General features: G+C 62.1%; 1 protein-coding gene across 6 annotated transcripts in view; it reads left to right on the top strand.

Moving 5' to 3' along the window:
- The window catches only part of RASGRF1 (Ras protein specific guanine nucleotide releasing factor 1), a 63,686-nt gene that overhangs the window by 41,173 nt on the left and 6,135 nt on the right, over positions 1 to 16,378 (top strand). The window contains exons 14-25 of one of the 6 annotated variants that reach the window (XR_016018294.1): positions 233 to 481; positions 1,494 to 1,867; positions 3,170 to 3,295; positions 4,573 to 4,743; positions 5,235 to 5,341; positions 5,812 to 5,924; positions 7,058 to 7,118; positions 8,593 to 8,696; positions 8,834 to 8,918; positions 11,292 to 11,489; positions 12,670 to 12,784; positions 13,873 to 14,123. Coding sequence is in view for 4 of the 6 variants with exons in the window: in XM_074317373.2 (XP_074173474.2) it covers positions 233 to 481; positions 1,494 to 1,867; positions 3,170 to 3,295; positions 4,573 to 4,743; positions 5,235 to 5,341; positions 5,812 to 5,924; positions 7,058 to 7,118; positions 8,593 to 8,696; positions 8,834 to 8,918; positions 11,292 to 11,489; positions 12,547 to 12,626; positions 13,873 to 14,089 (1,885 nt within the window). In the remaining 2 variants the exon portion in view is untranslated. Of the gene's footprint in view, positions 1 to 232; positions 482 to 1,493; positions 1,868 to 3,169; positions 3,296 to 4,572; positions 4,744 to 5,234; positions 5,342 to 5,811; positions 5,925 to 7,057; positions 7,119 to 8,592; positions 8,697 to 8,833; positions 8,919 to 11,291; positions 11,490 to 12,546; positions 12,627 to 12,669; positions 12,785 to 13,868; positions 14,124 to 16,378 lie in introns of all 6 variants that reach the window. The other 5 variants (XR_016018295.1, XM_074317374.2, XM_074317373.2 and 2 more) reach the window with 5 other exon arrangements.

Consider the following 16,378-nt stretch of genomic DNA (forward strand, 5'->3'; position numbering starts at 1 on the left):
GAACAGCTTTCCTTATGTCTTGTGACTCAGCCGCACGTCATTTTTAAGCTTCTTTTCTATCTGGGAGTTTTACAAAGGCCGGTTCTCAGGGTGCCGTTGCGAAAAGGGGTCGCAGCCCATCCTTCCTGGGGACTGCCCTTGCTCCCCGAACCAGCCCGTGGGCCCTCAGCGGCGGCCGGCCCGCGGCCTCCTGTCGGGCCTGGCCGGGGCACTCAGCGCAGCGCCCCCCCAGGTCCGACGCGTCCCTGTACTGCGACGACGTGGACATCCGCTTCAGCAAGACCATGAACTCCTGCAAGGTGCTGCAGATCCGCTACGCCAGCGTGGGGCGGCTGCTCGAGCGGCTCACCGACCTGCGCTTCCTCAGCATCGACTTCCTCAACACCTTCCTGCACTCCTACCGCGTCTTCACCACGGCCGTCGTGGTCCTGGACAAGCTCATCGCCATCTACCGCAAGCCCATCAGCGCCATCCCCGCCAGGTGGGCGGGGCGGTGGGCGGGGCGCGGGGGCGGGGGGGCACGGGGGCGGGGCGCGGGCGGTGGGCGGGGCGCGGCGGGGCGGGGGGCGGGGCGCGGCGGGGCGGGGGGCGGGGCGCGGCGGGGCGGGGGCGGGGCGGGGGCGGGGCGCGGTGGGGCGGGGGCGGGGCCTCCCCAGGAGCCCAGCCAAGAGCGGGGAGGGCTCAGCGCCTCCTCCAGGCTCCAAGGACAGCTTCCCCAGCCTCCGGATGAAGAAAGGAAGGGCTGGAGGGAAAGACACAAGGGCCCTAACCGCCTCTCTGTGGGCCGCATCCACTCTAAACAGAAGAGGGACCCCTGGGAGCCCTGGGGTGTTTCAGCGCTGTGCAGGCCAGGCCACCTTAGCCCCCGGGGGCCCAGAGCCCCCAGAAGTCTGTGGCTCAGTGGGGACTTGAACCCAGGGCCCTGGTCTCATGGCGCCCTCTTGTGCGCACCTCTGTCTGATTCTGGGTGACACTTGTGGACGCCCTGCTCCTCCGCCCCAGGTGAGACACGGGCCAGGCCTGGCTCCAGAGCTGTTTGGAGCAGAGCTCCTGCATCACGCCACCTCCCCAGGGCCGTGAGGAGGCCAAGCTGGGCTCAGATTTGAGCCCAAGACCTGGGCTTGAAGGCTGGAGCCGGCCGCCTCCTGCCCACACCTCTGCTGCCGGAGCCCACGCCCGGATGCAACTCCGGTCCCGTCCCGCCCCCCCTCCCCCCCAGTCCTTCAAGCCTCGCGGGGCACACGTCCTGCTGCTCTGCTCTGCGCCCCAGCAGTCTGCTTCCCAGGGGCCCTGAGAAAGCAGGAGAGACCCCACAAGCAGGATGGGGTGTGCCTGGAAACCAGGCCAGGTCCTTCCTGGGGGGCCAGCAGGCCGCCCCTCCTTTCACAGCAGGCAGAGCCTCCCCGACCCCAACCAGAGACAGGGGACCCCAGGCCTGGGCAGGCGGCCAGGCCACACTGACCCTTCCTTGTCACATCCTGCCCTCCCTACAGGTCACTGGAGCTCTTGTTCGCCAGCGGCCAGAACAACAAGCTCCTGTACGGCGACCCCCCAAAGTCCCCGCGTGCCACCCGCAAGTTCTCCTCGCCCCCGCCGCTGTCCATCACCAAGACGGCATCGCCCGGCCGCCGGCGGAAGCTCTCCCTCAACATCCCCATCATCACGGGCGGCAAGGCCCTGGACCTGGCCGCCCTGGGCTGCAGCCCCAACGGCTACACCAGCATGTACTCCGCCATGTCGCCCTTCGGCAAGGCCACGCTGGACACCAGCAAGCTCTACGTGTCCGGCGGCTTTGCCAACAAGATTGCAGACGAGGGCGACATGCCCACCGAGAAGCCGGAAGACCCTTCAGCCCCCAGCAGGCAGAGTGAGTGCGCTTGGCTGATGGGCCCTCGTGGGGCAGGAGGGGAGCCTGGAGGTCCCGGCCAGACCGCGGTGGCCGTGCCATCTGGGCAGGGCCATGTGGGAGCCCCGGCTGCAGAGATGCCCAGGGCCCTGGCGACAGCTTCCTCCCGCAGGGGACATGTCCCGGGCCGGGCCCGTCATCGTCAGTCCTCACTCCCACCTCCCAGAGTCAGTCTGGTTGAGGAGCAGGACCGGACTGGGACACGTGGTCGCCTGATATGTGCTGTGTTAGAGGGACACTCGAGGGCACGCAGGATGGTGGGGACACCGTGAGGAGTCAGAGGAGGCCTCCTGCAGTGGCCACTAGATGCAGGGTTTCACTAGCAGGAGGGAGAACACGAGACAAAGGGAACAGAGCAGGCCAGACTGAGGGGCTGGGAAAAGCGGCTTGGGGGCCTGCCCACCTGGAACGCTGGGTGTGGGGCATTGGCTGCCATGGTGCGGGGCCCGCCCTGCTCTCGAGCCTCCTGACCGTCCTGCAAGGGCATCTGTTTGGGTGGTTTGGCCCCTGCACCTGTCCAATTGCGCACCAAACAGTGTGTGTGCACGCAAAGATGGCCGTTCTTTCATAAAGAGACCCCCTGTCGCTTGCGTTGGGTTCTCAGAAAGGTCAAGTACAACTGCACTCACTTTCTAATTGGGGAAACCGAGGACCAGAGACGTCGCATTTGTGACCAGATCTCACCATGCCAGAGCGGAACCTGTAATAAAATCCACCAGCTTTCCCCAGTGTGTAAACCAGGGAGTGTCCCAGAACTGGGGAGACTGTACGTTCTTACCCAAACCAAGACACTGTGCTAGTGACCAGGGCTTGGGACGGCAGGTCCAAAGCAGGGCTTTCCTGGGTAGGCGGGGGCAAGGTACGTGCATGCACACACACACACACACACACACACACACACACACACAACAAAACCGCAGGGATCCTTGCTACTCATAGTGTGGTCCATGAACCAGTCAGGTGGGCGTCACCTGGGAGCTTGTTATAAAGGCCCCCACCCCGACCTCTGAATCAGCCTGTGCATTCTGACGGGATGCACAGGTGTGCCCGTCAAGGCGTGAAAAGCCCAGGGAGAGCAAAGCTCTCTTGGAGACTCACAGCGCTCAGTGGCACGTGACAGGGCTGACAGGGCCGGGCAAAGCTGTTAACCTCTTCCCCAGGTATATCCCAAACTTACTCTGCTCTGCAGCAATAAATTAGAGCCCTGAATTTTAAAATCAATGGCCATTTGAGGACTGTAAAATTCTCTCCTTCTCCCCCCAGGCTCGGACGTCTCCATGCGGGAAGAGTCAGACACTGATGAAAACCCGAGTGACGATGGTGACACTGAGCCGTCGCCCACTAAGTCACCAACTACACCCAAATCCGTCAAGAGCAAAAATCCCTCAGGTACAAAGCCCAGTCCGAAATGGCAGAGTCCCGGAGGACATGAGGTCCAGGCAGGGGGCGGCCATGTGGGAGGCATCCTTCCGCCAGGGCGACCCCAGTGCAGGAGCCGTCTCACACTTCATGAGCCTGGGGACGGTGGGGCTGCAGCACTGGCCGGGTGGCCCTGCCTGTCCCCTCAGCGAGGTCACGCCCAGCCCCGGATGAAGGTCATAGCCCACCCGACGCAGGTGGGCCACTCGGGACACCCGGGTCCAGGGTGTTTCGTGGGCTCCTGACCCGTGTGAGGCTCCACGCGGCCCTGCAGTCACCTGGTGGCCTTGTTGAGTGGCCGGTTGTTACCATGTTTCAATCGAGGGAAAAGACCGGTCGCTGAGTCTCAGGCTTGTGTCCTGAAGGGGCCTCCAGGAATCTGGGTCTCTGTTCCCACAAAACACCTCCTGGCACACAGGGCTCTGAGAGCTCAGCTTCTGCAGAGAGCCTGTAAGTAATAGGTCACCTCGCTGCAGACACTGCCGGCACACACGGCGGGCATGCCACAGCCTGAGACGTGCGAAGCCGACCTCACCCGGAGCTGGATGCCAGAAATCAGCTGAGGGTTTCAAGTACATCAGTGGCTCTTCACAGCTTACGTGCTGTCACTTTGTCCTAACTGAGCACGGATTGCTCTCCACATTTACAAGACGAAGCTAAAGGTCCCCACAGTCAGATTCTGTCGCTGTTACTACTAAGAAGTTATTCCTAATGGCCTTGACAGTCCATGGAGTACGTACAGCTTGTCACACACTCTAAGTACCTACGTTACCTCCTTCCATCTGGACCGCCACCCGCTGAAGCTGGTGTTAATATCCCAGAGTTACTGAGACTCAGAGAGGTTATGTAACTTACCCAAGGCCACACAGCTCGTAAGGGGAGGCCGCGGTGCGCAGGGCTCTCCATGCCCCCTGTGCCAGTGAGCCCGTCAGCATGAACTACCCATGTCAGACACAGGACAGGTTACCTGTCCCTTGCAAATGGACAAGGGCAAGAAAACTCACTGCTGTCCTCGAGCCGGCCTGTGCCCAGAGGTGACGGGGTCTGGGACAGCAGCGATGGAAGGGGTGGTTGGCGACTTTCTTGAGAAGCAGGCGGGTGGCAGGACCTCTTGCCCGTCAGCAGAAGGCAGAGGGAGGCGGGGCAGGAGGCAGGCCCCACCAGCCGCACCGCCTGCCGGGTCCTGGGCCCGGCTCTCAGCCTGAGGCTGGGACAGGAAGGACTAAGGCTTGGCTCCTTCCCTCCAGAGCTCCCGCTCTTCTCCTACAACAACGGGGTCGTCAGGACCCCCTGCCGTGACATGGACAACAACCGAAGTGCCCTGTCGGCGGCCTCTGCCTTTGCCATCGCGACCGCGGGCGCCAACGAGGGCACCCCGAACAAGGAGAAGTACCGGAGGCTGTCCTTGGCCAGCGCAGGTGCCGGGCTGCGAGGCCGCGGTGACACTCTGACCCTGGGTCCCGTCCCCCTGTGGTTGCTTGGCACTCAGGGCTCCAGGCCGTGGCCGGTGCTGGCCCTCCGCCTGCAGCCCCTTCCTCCCACCAGCCCCCTCTGCTAGTGGGACCCGTAGTGAACCCCGCTGCCCCTGGGAACCCCGCCACCACCCCTCCCACCTCCATACACTGGTCCTGCGCCACAAGCAGAGGGCTGTGGTGTGGGCGGGCTGCCAGAACCTTCCAGCAGCCCCTGAAAGACGCAGTCTGCTCGAGGTGGGTGGGTACGGGCGGTGTCCCCTGGCATCCCGTCTCGTTCGCCAGAGCCTGGGCTGCTTGCCAAACGCTGTATTACCGCCGCCCAGGGCGCTCCCGGCCACAGCTGCGAGGGGCGGCCCAGCCCAGCCGGACCGGGGGTTTGCCTCGGGGTTCCGTCCTCACGCCCTCTGGCCTGTGTGCCACGCTGCCCGCCACAGGCTTCCCCGCCGACCAGCGGGACGGAGACAAGGAGTTTGTGATCCGCAGAGCGGCCACCAACCGCGTCCTCAACGTGCTGCGCCACTGGGTCTCCAAGCACTCGCAGGTGGGTGGGGGCCGGGGGACCTTGGGGCCAGCAGGCACTGACCCAGGGACCAGATGGGGCAGAGAGAGCAGGACAGGCGTCCGTGTGGCAGTGGATGTGACCCCCCTCGCCACAGTCTCAGAAGAGTCTGCTCAGACCCCTGGGGGGATCAAGGACATTCAAGGGGACAGAAGCCTCTGTCTCACCACCTCCCTGCTGCAGGGCTCAAGGTAGGGCTTCCCTCCCACAGCCCCACCTCCCAGGTGCAGCCGACAGGGACGGGCCCTGGTCTGGCCCAGTGCCTTCTGCCTGAGGGTCTCCAGGCCTCACTGGTGGCCCCCACGAGCCAGTGAACAGGAAAGGAGGGGCAGCCCCCATGGCCAGAACCAGAAACCGTGGCTTCCTCCTCTGGCCTTGGCGGGGACCCCACAGGGCAGCATGGACTCAGGAGCCAGAGCCACCATCAACCCCCCTCGCCCCCCCCCACGCAGGACTTTGAGACCAATGGCGAGCTCAAGTGCAAGGTGATCGGCTTCCTGGAGGAGGTGATGCACGACCCGGAGCTGCTGACGCAGGAGCGGAAGGCTGCCGCCAACATCATCAGGTGCCCGGCGGCCCGTCCTCGGCCTCCACCTGCGGGAGGCGGAGGGAGGAGTCCCGCTCGGGCAGCTGTGCGGCCAGGCGTCCTCCCCCGCCCCGTCCGTCCCTGCCCTCCTAGAGGCAAGGCCACTGCCCGCAGCTGCTCCCGCCTGTCTAGTACCTGCGGTCCCACGGGGGAGCCACCAGCGACGCACGGCTATTCAATCTTAATTCTCAAGCCCAGTGGCATGTAAACTTCAGTCCCTCAGCCGGACAAGCCACACGTGACTGGTGGCTCTGTACTGGCAGCAAGATAAAGAACACTCCCTCATTCTAGAGAGTTCCGTGGGCAGCGCTGGCTGGCCCTGTCTGTCGGTGCTCGGGAATGTCTTGAACTGGGCTGACTTGCCCCCAAGCCTGTACTTTTCCACCCGCCGAGGCTGCCTCTCCTGCTGGAGGGCGGCAGTCAGGCAGCCGTGTCCGAGCTCACGCAGGCAGTGACTTGCTGTGTGACCTGAGCCCCTTTTGCTCCTCTGGAACGTGGTAAACAAGGCGGGGTGACCCGGCTGCCGCCTCCACAGGCTGCTCAGGGGGTGTGGGCTGCTCCCACCGGCTGACTGAGGCGAGGGCGCAGGGCCAGCCTCTCCTCCTCACTCTGGCCTGTTCTCACTGCCCCCTGCCCGCAGGGGCCGTCTCTGCCCCAGCTGCCCTCCAGCCAGAGGCCCCCAGGCCCCAGCCCGTCAGTCCCGGCTCTGGGTCCCACCCCCCACATGCACACATGCAGTCAGCCTCTGTGCTCCCCGGGGCCCCACCGGGGGCTGAGCCCCAGCCCCTCAGGGTACAGTGCACTTCTCCTGACTGTCCCCCAGCCCTGGCCTGGCTCCGGGTGCCCCCAGCCCCCTTTACTCCTATCACTCTGCCCGAGGAGCCCCCGGCCCAGGTCTCGTGGGGGACAGTGCAGACACTGGGAGGCTGGGGCTGAGGGAGCCCCAGAGGGGACCTCGCCCAGCGGGACGGTCAGGGAGCTGATCCTGAGGATGGACCATCAGGAAGAAAGGGGAAGGGGCTCCTGGCAAATGGGAGAGCAGAGCAAAGATGGGGGTTGCACCCAGATGGGGGTGCAGACCGCACGGGCTCACCATGCCTCCTTGTCCCCAGGACTCTGACGCAGGAGGACCCAGGTGATAACCAGATCACACTGGAAGAGATCACGCAGATGGTGAGTGGGGCCTGCCCCCCACCCCCCTGCCCCCGGCTCCCAGGATCCCCACCCCAGGACCCCCCACCACAGCACCGTCACCCCACTGAGAGCCGCAGTGCAGGGCTGGTGCCAGGACCCACACGTGCGGCTCGTGACCCTTTGGGGCCAGACGCCAGGTGACCCTGAAAGAAGGGCCCCTCTGTGGGGAGGGGCTGCACTGCCCCCGCTTCCTGCAGGGCCTGGCTGCAGTGTTTACCCCTCGAGCACGAGGGCCCCTTGTTCCTTCCATAACAGCCTAAGACTCTTCCAGACAAAGTGCCGCTGAGCTGCCGGTGGCCCTGACATTGCGTGGGGCACATCCAGTTTGCAGGAGGCCCCAGGGGCCTCAGCAGAGAGCACACAGCTTCTGTCATGAGGGCTTTCGCAAGCCCTGTGAGAGGAGGAGGGAGCTGTCCCAGCCGCTATGCGCAGGTCCCCCTCTCTGCTCCTCCTCACCCAGCATGCCTTCTGGGCCACGCCCGCTGCCGTCCCCAGGCCGGCCAGGTCAGCCATCCCAGGCCGAGCAGTGGACATGGCTGAGCTGCCTGCCCGCACCTGCCTCAGGCTTGGGCTCCCTTCCCCTGAGGGCCCACACCCTGTGACACGGCGTCCCCATTGCCTCCCTGAGAACTGTCACTCCCATGGCATCGTGCCCCCCCACACCCATGCTCCTGCGCTGGGGTTCCCGCACAGCTCTGCTCAGCCCCAGTGACTCCGTGGGGTAACACACGCACGCACGCACACGCACGCACACGCACATGTACCCAGGCCTCCCGAGGTGGGGGCGTGGGGAGTGCTTGCTCCCGACTCATCCTGGTGGACGCAGGCTCCTCCCAGACCAGCAGTTGTCCCCTGCTCCCTTTTCCCCAGCTGCCCCCAGCCCCTCCCGGATCCAGGAGACCTCCCGTGAGGCCTCTGTGCCAAGGACCCCGGCCTCCCCGTGTCCACCTTGGGCCCCTGGCTAGTGTTTCCTGAGGATATCCCCGCTGTAGGGGCTCGGGTGGTGGACACCTTTAAAGATGAGGTCCACCCACAGGTGGCCCTGGGACCAAGGAGTCAGCTGTCCCAGGAGGCAGTCGCTCCTGTGAGAGCCTGTCTACTAACGAATTTTTAGGGGGGATTTTATGGAGCCCGTTGTGGACCAGACAGAACCTGCGGGGACAGATCACAGCCTGGGGCCAGAGGCCCGGGCTCTGGCCCCAGGGACGCGCTAGTCACTGACCTCCAGAAGCCCAGTTGTCTCATTCACGCGCTGGGGGTGACAGGAGCTCCTTGCCCGTGAGAGATGGCTGAACGGGCGAGCACAAGGCACAGGCTGCAGCACACAGGGCGTGACGAACGCTGGCTGCGGCTCCCTTCGTCCCCTCTCCTCACCTCCCCTCGTCTGTCAGAAAAGTGGCCAGAAGCCAGGCGGTGACCCTCGTGGGCCTAACGCGGACCTTGCTCCCCCCAGGCCGAGGGCGTGAAGGCCGAGCCCTTTGAAAACCACTCCGCCCTGGAGATCGCAGAGCAGCTCACCCTCCTGGACCATCTCATCTTCAAGAAGATCCCATACGAGTGAGTGGCGGTGGCACCCGGCGCCCCTCTCTCCACGCTCTACAGGAAGCGACTCCCCCGGAATGACACCCGCAAAGGGAAGAAATCAGGGAGGCCCCCTAACCGCGCCGCCCTGCTGTCCCCCTTCCTTCCTACAGGGAGTTCTTCGGACAAGGATGGATGAAACTGGAGAAGAACGAAAGGGCCCCTTACATCATGAAAACCACTAAGCATTTCAACGACGTGAGTAGGGGGTGGGCAGTGCCCTTCGGCCTGTTCCTCTTTGGCAGGGCCCTGGGGTGGGGGCTGGCTCCAACCTGACACCCCGTCCTCTCTCGCCCCCACCCGCTTGTCCGGGGGCCTTGGGCCTCCTGCTTCTCTCATCCTCACTCAGCCTCTCGGCTCGGCCGACTGACGGGGGCTGGCCCTGGGAGGGGCTCAGGAGATGCAGTGGGACTCTGAGCCCCGCTCTGGCTCCCACGAGCCCACACCCACAGGCGGCTCCCAGAGAGTCCATGGGAAGGAGGCCTGGCTGTGCTGCTCATTTGGGCTCCTCTTGTTATTGGAAGCCAGTAACACCTGGCGGGAAGATGCCAGACAACCCCCCTCTCGGACCTGCATGACCCAGAAGCCTCTGAATCTGCTGCAGTTTGGGCCGAGTCCCAACTCCAACTTGCCCACTTCCTTGCCTTTGCGTTTGGGCGGGATGGCCCCGCGAGAGAACGTCAGAGGCCAAGGCCACTAAGTTGCTGAAACTGGGGCCCATGTGGGGCTTCTCCAGCCTCCTCCTCCTGGACCCCCCCCCAGCTTTCCTGGACCAGCGAAGTGGCCCCGTGTGTGCAGCTGGAAAGGCCTGGACTCAGCAGGGCACTAAGAGGGGTGCACCCCACACCCAGACCCCTTCTTGGGGAAACGGGACAGCAGACAACGGGGGCTGGACCGTGCCGCCTCTAGGGCGTGACGCACGTCACAGGGAACACCCACTCTCTCTTTGCCCTCTAATCCACGTAACCGCCGCCCCTCCGTGGAGTTCCTGTCCTAAATCGCATCTGGCAGCGCAGGGCCCCCACTGCTGCACAGCCGGGCTATGAGAAGAATTCTCCCGAAACCCCCCCATTTGCCCTGCGTCCTCCAACCCCTGCGACCACGGGGCGTCCACTCCAGCCGCATGACAGCCCCGAGGGCTCTCGCAGCCGGAGTCTCCATTCCTCTGAGTTTAACCAACACAAGTCAAGAGCCTTTGATGGCTGCAAGTGGGAGCACATGGTGCACTTGTCCCGACCGCCTGGCCAGGGCCAGCTCACGTCAACACCAGCAAGGGACACCCCCCAGCACACACCTCATCCCGAGAGGGTCCTGGAGACCCAGGCACTGCCGCGCAGGGAGCACAGTGGCAGAACGGACCGCCTCACCTCGGCAGGAGCGAGCACGGCCCCAGGACCACACCTGCCGTGCAGCTCCGGCCCCAGGACCACACCTGCCGTGCAGCTCCGGCCCCAGGACCACACCTGCCGTGCAGCTCCGGCCCCAGGACCACACCTGCCGTGCAGCTCCGGCAACAGCGCAGGCAGCCAAATGCCGCCCTCCTCCCTCCCCCGCCCCACAGCGGGCCCAGGCCGCAAGCTAGTAAACGACAGTGTAGCACGTGAGCCTGTGTAGCACGCTTACCACGGGCCAGGCATGTGCTAGAGCATCCAGAAGCAGCCTCTCACTTGATCCTGTCATCCTCACTTGCTGGATGAAGACCCGGGCTCGAGGAGGTTCCGTTTCACGCCCAGCATCACGTGGCAGGAGCACCTGCTCTGACTGAGCCCACGCGACCCGCCTCCAGAGGGCTGCCCTCGGCACCGCGTGGCATCGGGCCATCCGTGTAAAAACCCACCATTTCTTTCCGACGCAGAACGTGCGCCTCCGTGACATGGCTGATGGTGGCCTGCAGCTGTGTCTCTTCACCTCCCTGGCACAGCTCTTTTTGCTGTTGCCCCGTCCTTCTGGCTTTAACTTGTCTAACTGAGTGGCACTGGCTAGGATCTGCAGTGGCAGGGCTAGAACCAGGGTGAGGCAAGCAGGGTGCCCAAGGGGAGAATTTAAGGAGCCACTTACACTCAGGGGGTTGCACTTGCCCCCCCCCGGGTCCCTTGTCCCAGCCCTAGGACAGCGGTGAGTGGCAGTGGTGACAATGAATCTTGTCCATGGTTTTAAAGAGAACGCTCTAGTCTCTCCATTTAGGATGATATTTGTCTTGTAATGCTTTTGAAAAATGACATATTTACATTTCCATTTCGAAATTTGATCTTTTTCTTCGTTATTCAAACCTTTTATAAGCTTCGGTAACCTGTTTTCATATACCAGAGGACATAATTCCTAGGTCACTTACAGATCCCCATGGGTATGTTGTAAGGATCTTTCTCACCAGTTCCTAACTGGCATTGCTAATGCAGAGGTGACTTCTCACTCTTGTGTCCTGCGTCTCTACCAGCCGCCCGATGAGCTGTTAGGGTCCCCCTGCTGTTCCTAAGATTCTTTGGGATGTTCAAACAGGCGACCACAGCATCTGCAACACCGGCGATGCTTACCCCTCCCACCTTTCTCTTGTCTTACTGTGTGTGCTCCCAGATCAGTAACTTGATTGCTTCAGAAATCATCCGCAATGAGGACGTCAACGCGAGGGTGAGCGCCATCGAGAAGTGGGTGGCCGTGGCCGACATATGCCGCTGCTTACACAACTACAATGCCGTGCTGGAGATCACCTCATCCATGAACCGCAGCGCCATCTTCCGGCTGAAGAAGACGTGGCTCAAAGTCTCTAAGCAGGTGTGGGCCGGGAGGGGGCACCACTGCCTGTGGGGCTGGGCTGGGCCGGGCCAGGCCGGGGGCCGGGAGTCCCGAGCGCTGGCCAAGGGACAGGGCAAGGCCAGCACTCTCAGGGACAACAGAGAACCTCCTCTCCTCTGTCACCCACGTCCAGGTATCAGGACCCCAGGTGTGGCACTGGGTCCTATGGCTCTTTATGTCCCACTTGAATAATTAACGTCCCCAAGTGGGAGGTATAAGACAGTGATAATTGGTCCCTGCACGCTTCTCCTTGATCTGGGACGAGCGGTGGCATCATGGGGGTGCCAGTCTGGCCTGCAGGTTGCGGAGACGGCGGTCAGATGGTCCTGCAGCTCCCTCCCGAGGCTGATTTCACCAGCCCTTCAGCCACCAGAGCGCTAGCTGGTCCCTGATGCCCCCCGGGCAGTGGCGATCCTAAGTGTGGGCTTGACCTTCATTCATTCAAAACATGATTCTGAAAAACCGTATGTGGATTCTGCCTCAGGAATAACGTTCCCTGCACTGGGGTCCTGAGGGGGCAGCTGTCCTGAAAGGGGGCCACTTGCTTGGTACCCACGGTGGATGCCCCAAGCCCAGCCTGCACATGTGCAGGGGCTGGACAGACACCTGGACGGACACCAGAGGACGGGCTCAGCCTCCAAAGGCACCGATGGCTTTTCTTGTTGCCACCCTTTTTCTTGATTCCTAAATTCGGGGGGGTAGGGGTGGTGTCCTGATACAGAAAAGTGAAGGTGTGAGAAGACGGCACATCCTCTGACTGCCAGCTCCTGGGGGGACCCACCAAGTCCTTCCCCACCACTGAGGTCTCGGGATCCCGACACTCGGACCCCCACGCCCCACTTCCGTATTTCTGAGGGCTGTGTGAGCATGGGGATCCGTGTCTCACTCCTCGGGAAGTTAGGGCCAGGGTGCCCAGGAGGTCCCCGAGTCTGCACACCCACGGTGGGCAAAACAAACATGGTTTGGAACCGCAGAGGGCCAGAGCGTGGGCCTTCACGTGCGCTGCGTGTTAGTAAATACTTCTAATTCCTTCTAGACAAAAGCTTTGATTGATAAGCTCCAAAAGCTTGTGTCATCAGAGGGCAGATTTAAGAATCTGAGAGAAGCTCTGAAAAAGTAAGTGTGTGTCATTTTGTCACCGTTATTTTTTAAATTGTAGAACCGCATTGCAGAGGCATTCACACGCCCCATCTGGCTGGAGCAGGAGGTCTGTCTGTCTGTGTGTCCGTTTGTCTGCCCACAAGACCCCGAGACGTCCCAGAGCCCCAGGGCGGGTCAGCTGTGTCCTCCACCGCCTGCCAAAGAAATTCAGTCTTGGCGGCATTTCCCGGGAGGCACGGGGAGAACAGTGCAGGCCCCAGAAGCACAGTGGCTGTGATAATAGTGTGCTAGATTCCTTGATTCTAAAATGCACATTGTTTTTCGCATTTCAATATTTCTGATATTGGGATATGTCTTAACGTCAACGTGCTTATTTAATATGATTGTTTCCTTTACCCTTTTTTTGCTCGGGCATTAGTCATAAAATAAAAGTGCATTTACAGACAATGGCATCTTAGAATCACAGAAATGCAGTGTGACCACTTACACCTTTCAGTCTGCAAAGAGCCCCCCTGCACCCCCAGGCACAGTGCCCGTAGCCCCGCCAGCACCGCCTGGGAGGCGGGGCTTCTCCACTGGGCCCCTTGCCATGTAGACCAGGGACGCCTCCCTTGTGGGGCCATCGTGTGCACTGGAGGATGTTGGCAGTCTCCCTGGCCCCACCCCGAGCTATGACAACGAAAGATGTCTCCAGACATTGGCAAAGACTCCCTGGGAGGAAATCGCCCAGGAGAGCCACCACTGTAAGCCACCCTCTCCCTGTTTTCCCAGTGCTCTGGTCGGCCTGGGCTGCCTCCTGAGGCCCCAGGCCCTGCGCACACACTGTGGCCACACACTCACATGAAACGAGGGTTCACCTCCCTCCCATTAGACAGGCACTTCAGGCCTCTAACCAGCCGCTGCCCTCGGTCACTGACTGGCCCCACTGTACCCTCCGTGGGCACCTGAACACCTGCCCCAGTGGGCTGGCCCCCACCTTTTCTCTCCCTCCTGACTGGCTACTCGTCAGACCTTGGACAGACGCCGGGAGACCCCGGGTCCTGGCTCCCATCGAGCCCAGGAGGACTCTCCTCCCTCCCTTCTGAGGGGCCCCACGGAGCTCACCACCCCCAGGGCCTGGGGACAGGGGCTCTGAAGCACCGCGCACCCCGCCAGCCTCGTCTGCCTTTCTCGTTTTCCTCCTGCTGTACTTGGTCTGTCCCTTGCCAGCTCCGTGTCCCATTGCCTTGACCATCTCCACTTTATTTGTGTCCTCAGACAGATGTTGCACCCATCTGTGCTGTCCGGCCGTCTCTCCCCCGCCGGGGCTCCCGGAGCCCTGTGGACTGTGCTTGTGGGAGCTGCCCACCGTGCATTCACCAACTGTGCGTCCGCCCGGGCGCCTCCATCTGCCTCGTTCACATGGCTTCCTCGTCCACTGCTGCTGTCACCGCCTCCACGGCCTCCGTGGTCCCATTCTGTCTGAGTCCCCATCCTGACTGTCCCCCCTCTCTCAGGTTACCCGTGGGCTGTGTAAGTGCCTCTCCCAGACGCCTCTGCTCCCTGCCACACAGGGCGCAGGGCCTGTGGGCACACTGGGAGCTGAGGCCTGCAGCCAGTGGGCTCGCGCCTTTGCAGACCAGGCCCAGCCATGCGGAGGAGGGGGTTTGGGGCCACCTGGGGCAAACGCTTCCGCACCCTTTCTCCTGAGACACTAAGGTTTACACAGACAGCGTGTTGCGTGAACACTGGCGTCTGGCTCACCAGGCAGGGGACAGTGGGCAGAGGAAGTGAGGTGGCAGTCTGAGGGCACAGCTGGTGCCCGCCCAGACAGGGGGCCTGGGATGGCCTCCCCAGGTGGCTGCTCAGCCCCATTCTTTGTCCCTTTTCATTAAAACACTGTCTTGTGCCAGAACCAGGCTAGTGAATGGTCTTACCTGACCAGCCAAGACTGCACCCCCAAATCCTACCTCACTGCCCCCAGCCTCTCTCTTAAATATCCCCTGGCCCACCTCCAGTGCTTGCTAACCCGGGTTCCCCGACAGGAGCCACCTTATCTCCCCCTTCTCACTCCCCACACCACACCGTGTGAAGCCCGTGACACTGGCCCCTCTCCTCAGCCTGCAAGTGGTCAGAACCTTCCCGCCAGCACAGCAACCACATTGGCTGGGAACTGAATTCAGCAGCACAATTCGGTCACCCGCTCTCTGGGGTCGGCCTCGCCTGCCTGTCTCATGTGCACCCAGCACACATTTGTCTGCACTTTTGTCTTCAGTTTGAATAGGAAACCCTCCACTCAGAGGAACCCAGGGGACAGGCTGTTACTGCGGGCTACTGCAGTGCAAGTCTTTCCCCTTTGTTCCCCGGAATTAAGGATGGGAGCAGCTACGAGGGGCCAGGCAGCCGGCTGACCACAGGCCATCCCACACGCCCTCAGTCGGTCTCCTGCTAAAGAGACAACAGAACAGGCAGTGTCCAGGGGCAAAAGCAAGACAGGACTCTGAGCTCCCTCCCCCACTCCAAAAGTATTGCTTTCCCCCCCAAAATCTGAGCCCCTAATTTTCCTGCACCACGTGCCAGAACCTCGGGCACTGACCACAGGGGTTCTGGCCCCCACACGCTCCCTGAGGAGAGGAAATTCCTGATAAGGAGCAAGCAGGGTCTTGTGAGAGAACATGGCCCCTCCCGCAGCTGGGGTAGGACAGAGGGGGAAGACGAGAGAGGAGGGAGGAAGGAGAGGGGACACCTGCTTGGCCCCAGGTCCTGGGCTTGGGGGGGAGCTGATCAGGCAGCTGGGACTGTCTGGTCTCTGTCCTCCCACTTGACGTCACCAGTCATTTCTCAGTAGAGAGAAACATCAAGTTTGGGGCCTCCAAACACAAGAGACAGCTGCTAGAATAGGGGTGGGCATTTCTCTCTGCTCCCTAAAATGTCAGGTTAAGGCATGTGACGGGTCTGCCAAAAGAGGAAGCCACCCCCTTAGCCGCTTTGTTGGGTGGTCCTGACCTGGGGCTGGACCCCACCTGAGGGGGGCCAAATGCCCACAGGGAAAGTTCCGAGCTAGTCAGATGGGTGTTTGGCCCACAGGAAGCCCTCAGCATGTTCCCCTTTCATTCAGACGCTGAGTGTGGCTCAGTCCCCTGCCGTGGTGCCCTTTTGGGGTGCCTCCCACCCCTTGCTGGCCACTATGGCAACCCCACACATTAACCAACTTGGGTCTGGGTTTGGTGAGTTGGCTACGTGTGTGGATTTGCTCTGTGTGTGCGTGTGCGTGCGTGCGTGCGAGACTGCATTAAGGGTGCTGCTCCTAGGCCCTCCTGGAGGCCCCTCACCGTGAAGGTGGTAAATAGGCACAGAGGTTGGGGCTGGCGGTGCCACTTGCAGGTGACTACATGACACACCTGGCCCATGAACCACAATAAATACCCGGGGAACCCAGCACAGGACCCAGAGCACCCCCGATGATTTCACTGGTCTGGTGGTCAGAGACCCGTCGGGCCTTCAGAAACAGCCTCCTTCAGTCAGTCCCTTGGCCCCCGTCTCCCTGCATCCAAGCTACGCGGTGCTGGGAGCCCCCCCCCTCCCCGGGCCAGGGGCTGCCCTGCGCTCAGACCCACCGCCACCCCCTCCGGCCTCAGAATTCCGCCACAGACCTGGGAGCCTGGCATGTAACTATCAGACAGGTCTGTCGGCCATCAGTGTGACCCTTGCTTTTTTGTTTGGTTTTATTGTTGTCACAACCCACAGTAAAAAAAAAAAAAAAAAAAGTATATTTGACAGTGTAGCCC

This window comes from Rhinolophus sinicus, chromosome 13 (assembly GCF_057876585.1).
Source record: "Rhinolophus sinicus isolate RSI-liver-muscle chromosome 13, RSI-T2T, whole genome shotgun sequence".
In the NCBI taxonomy this organism is placed as follows: Eukaryota; Metazoa; Chordata; class Mammalia; order Chiroptera; family Rhinolophidae; genus Rhinolophus; species Rhinolophus sinicus.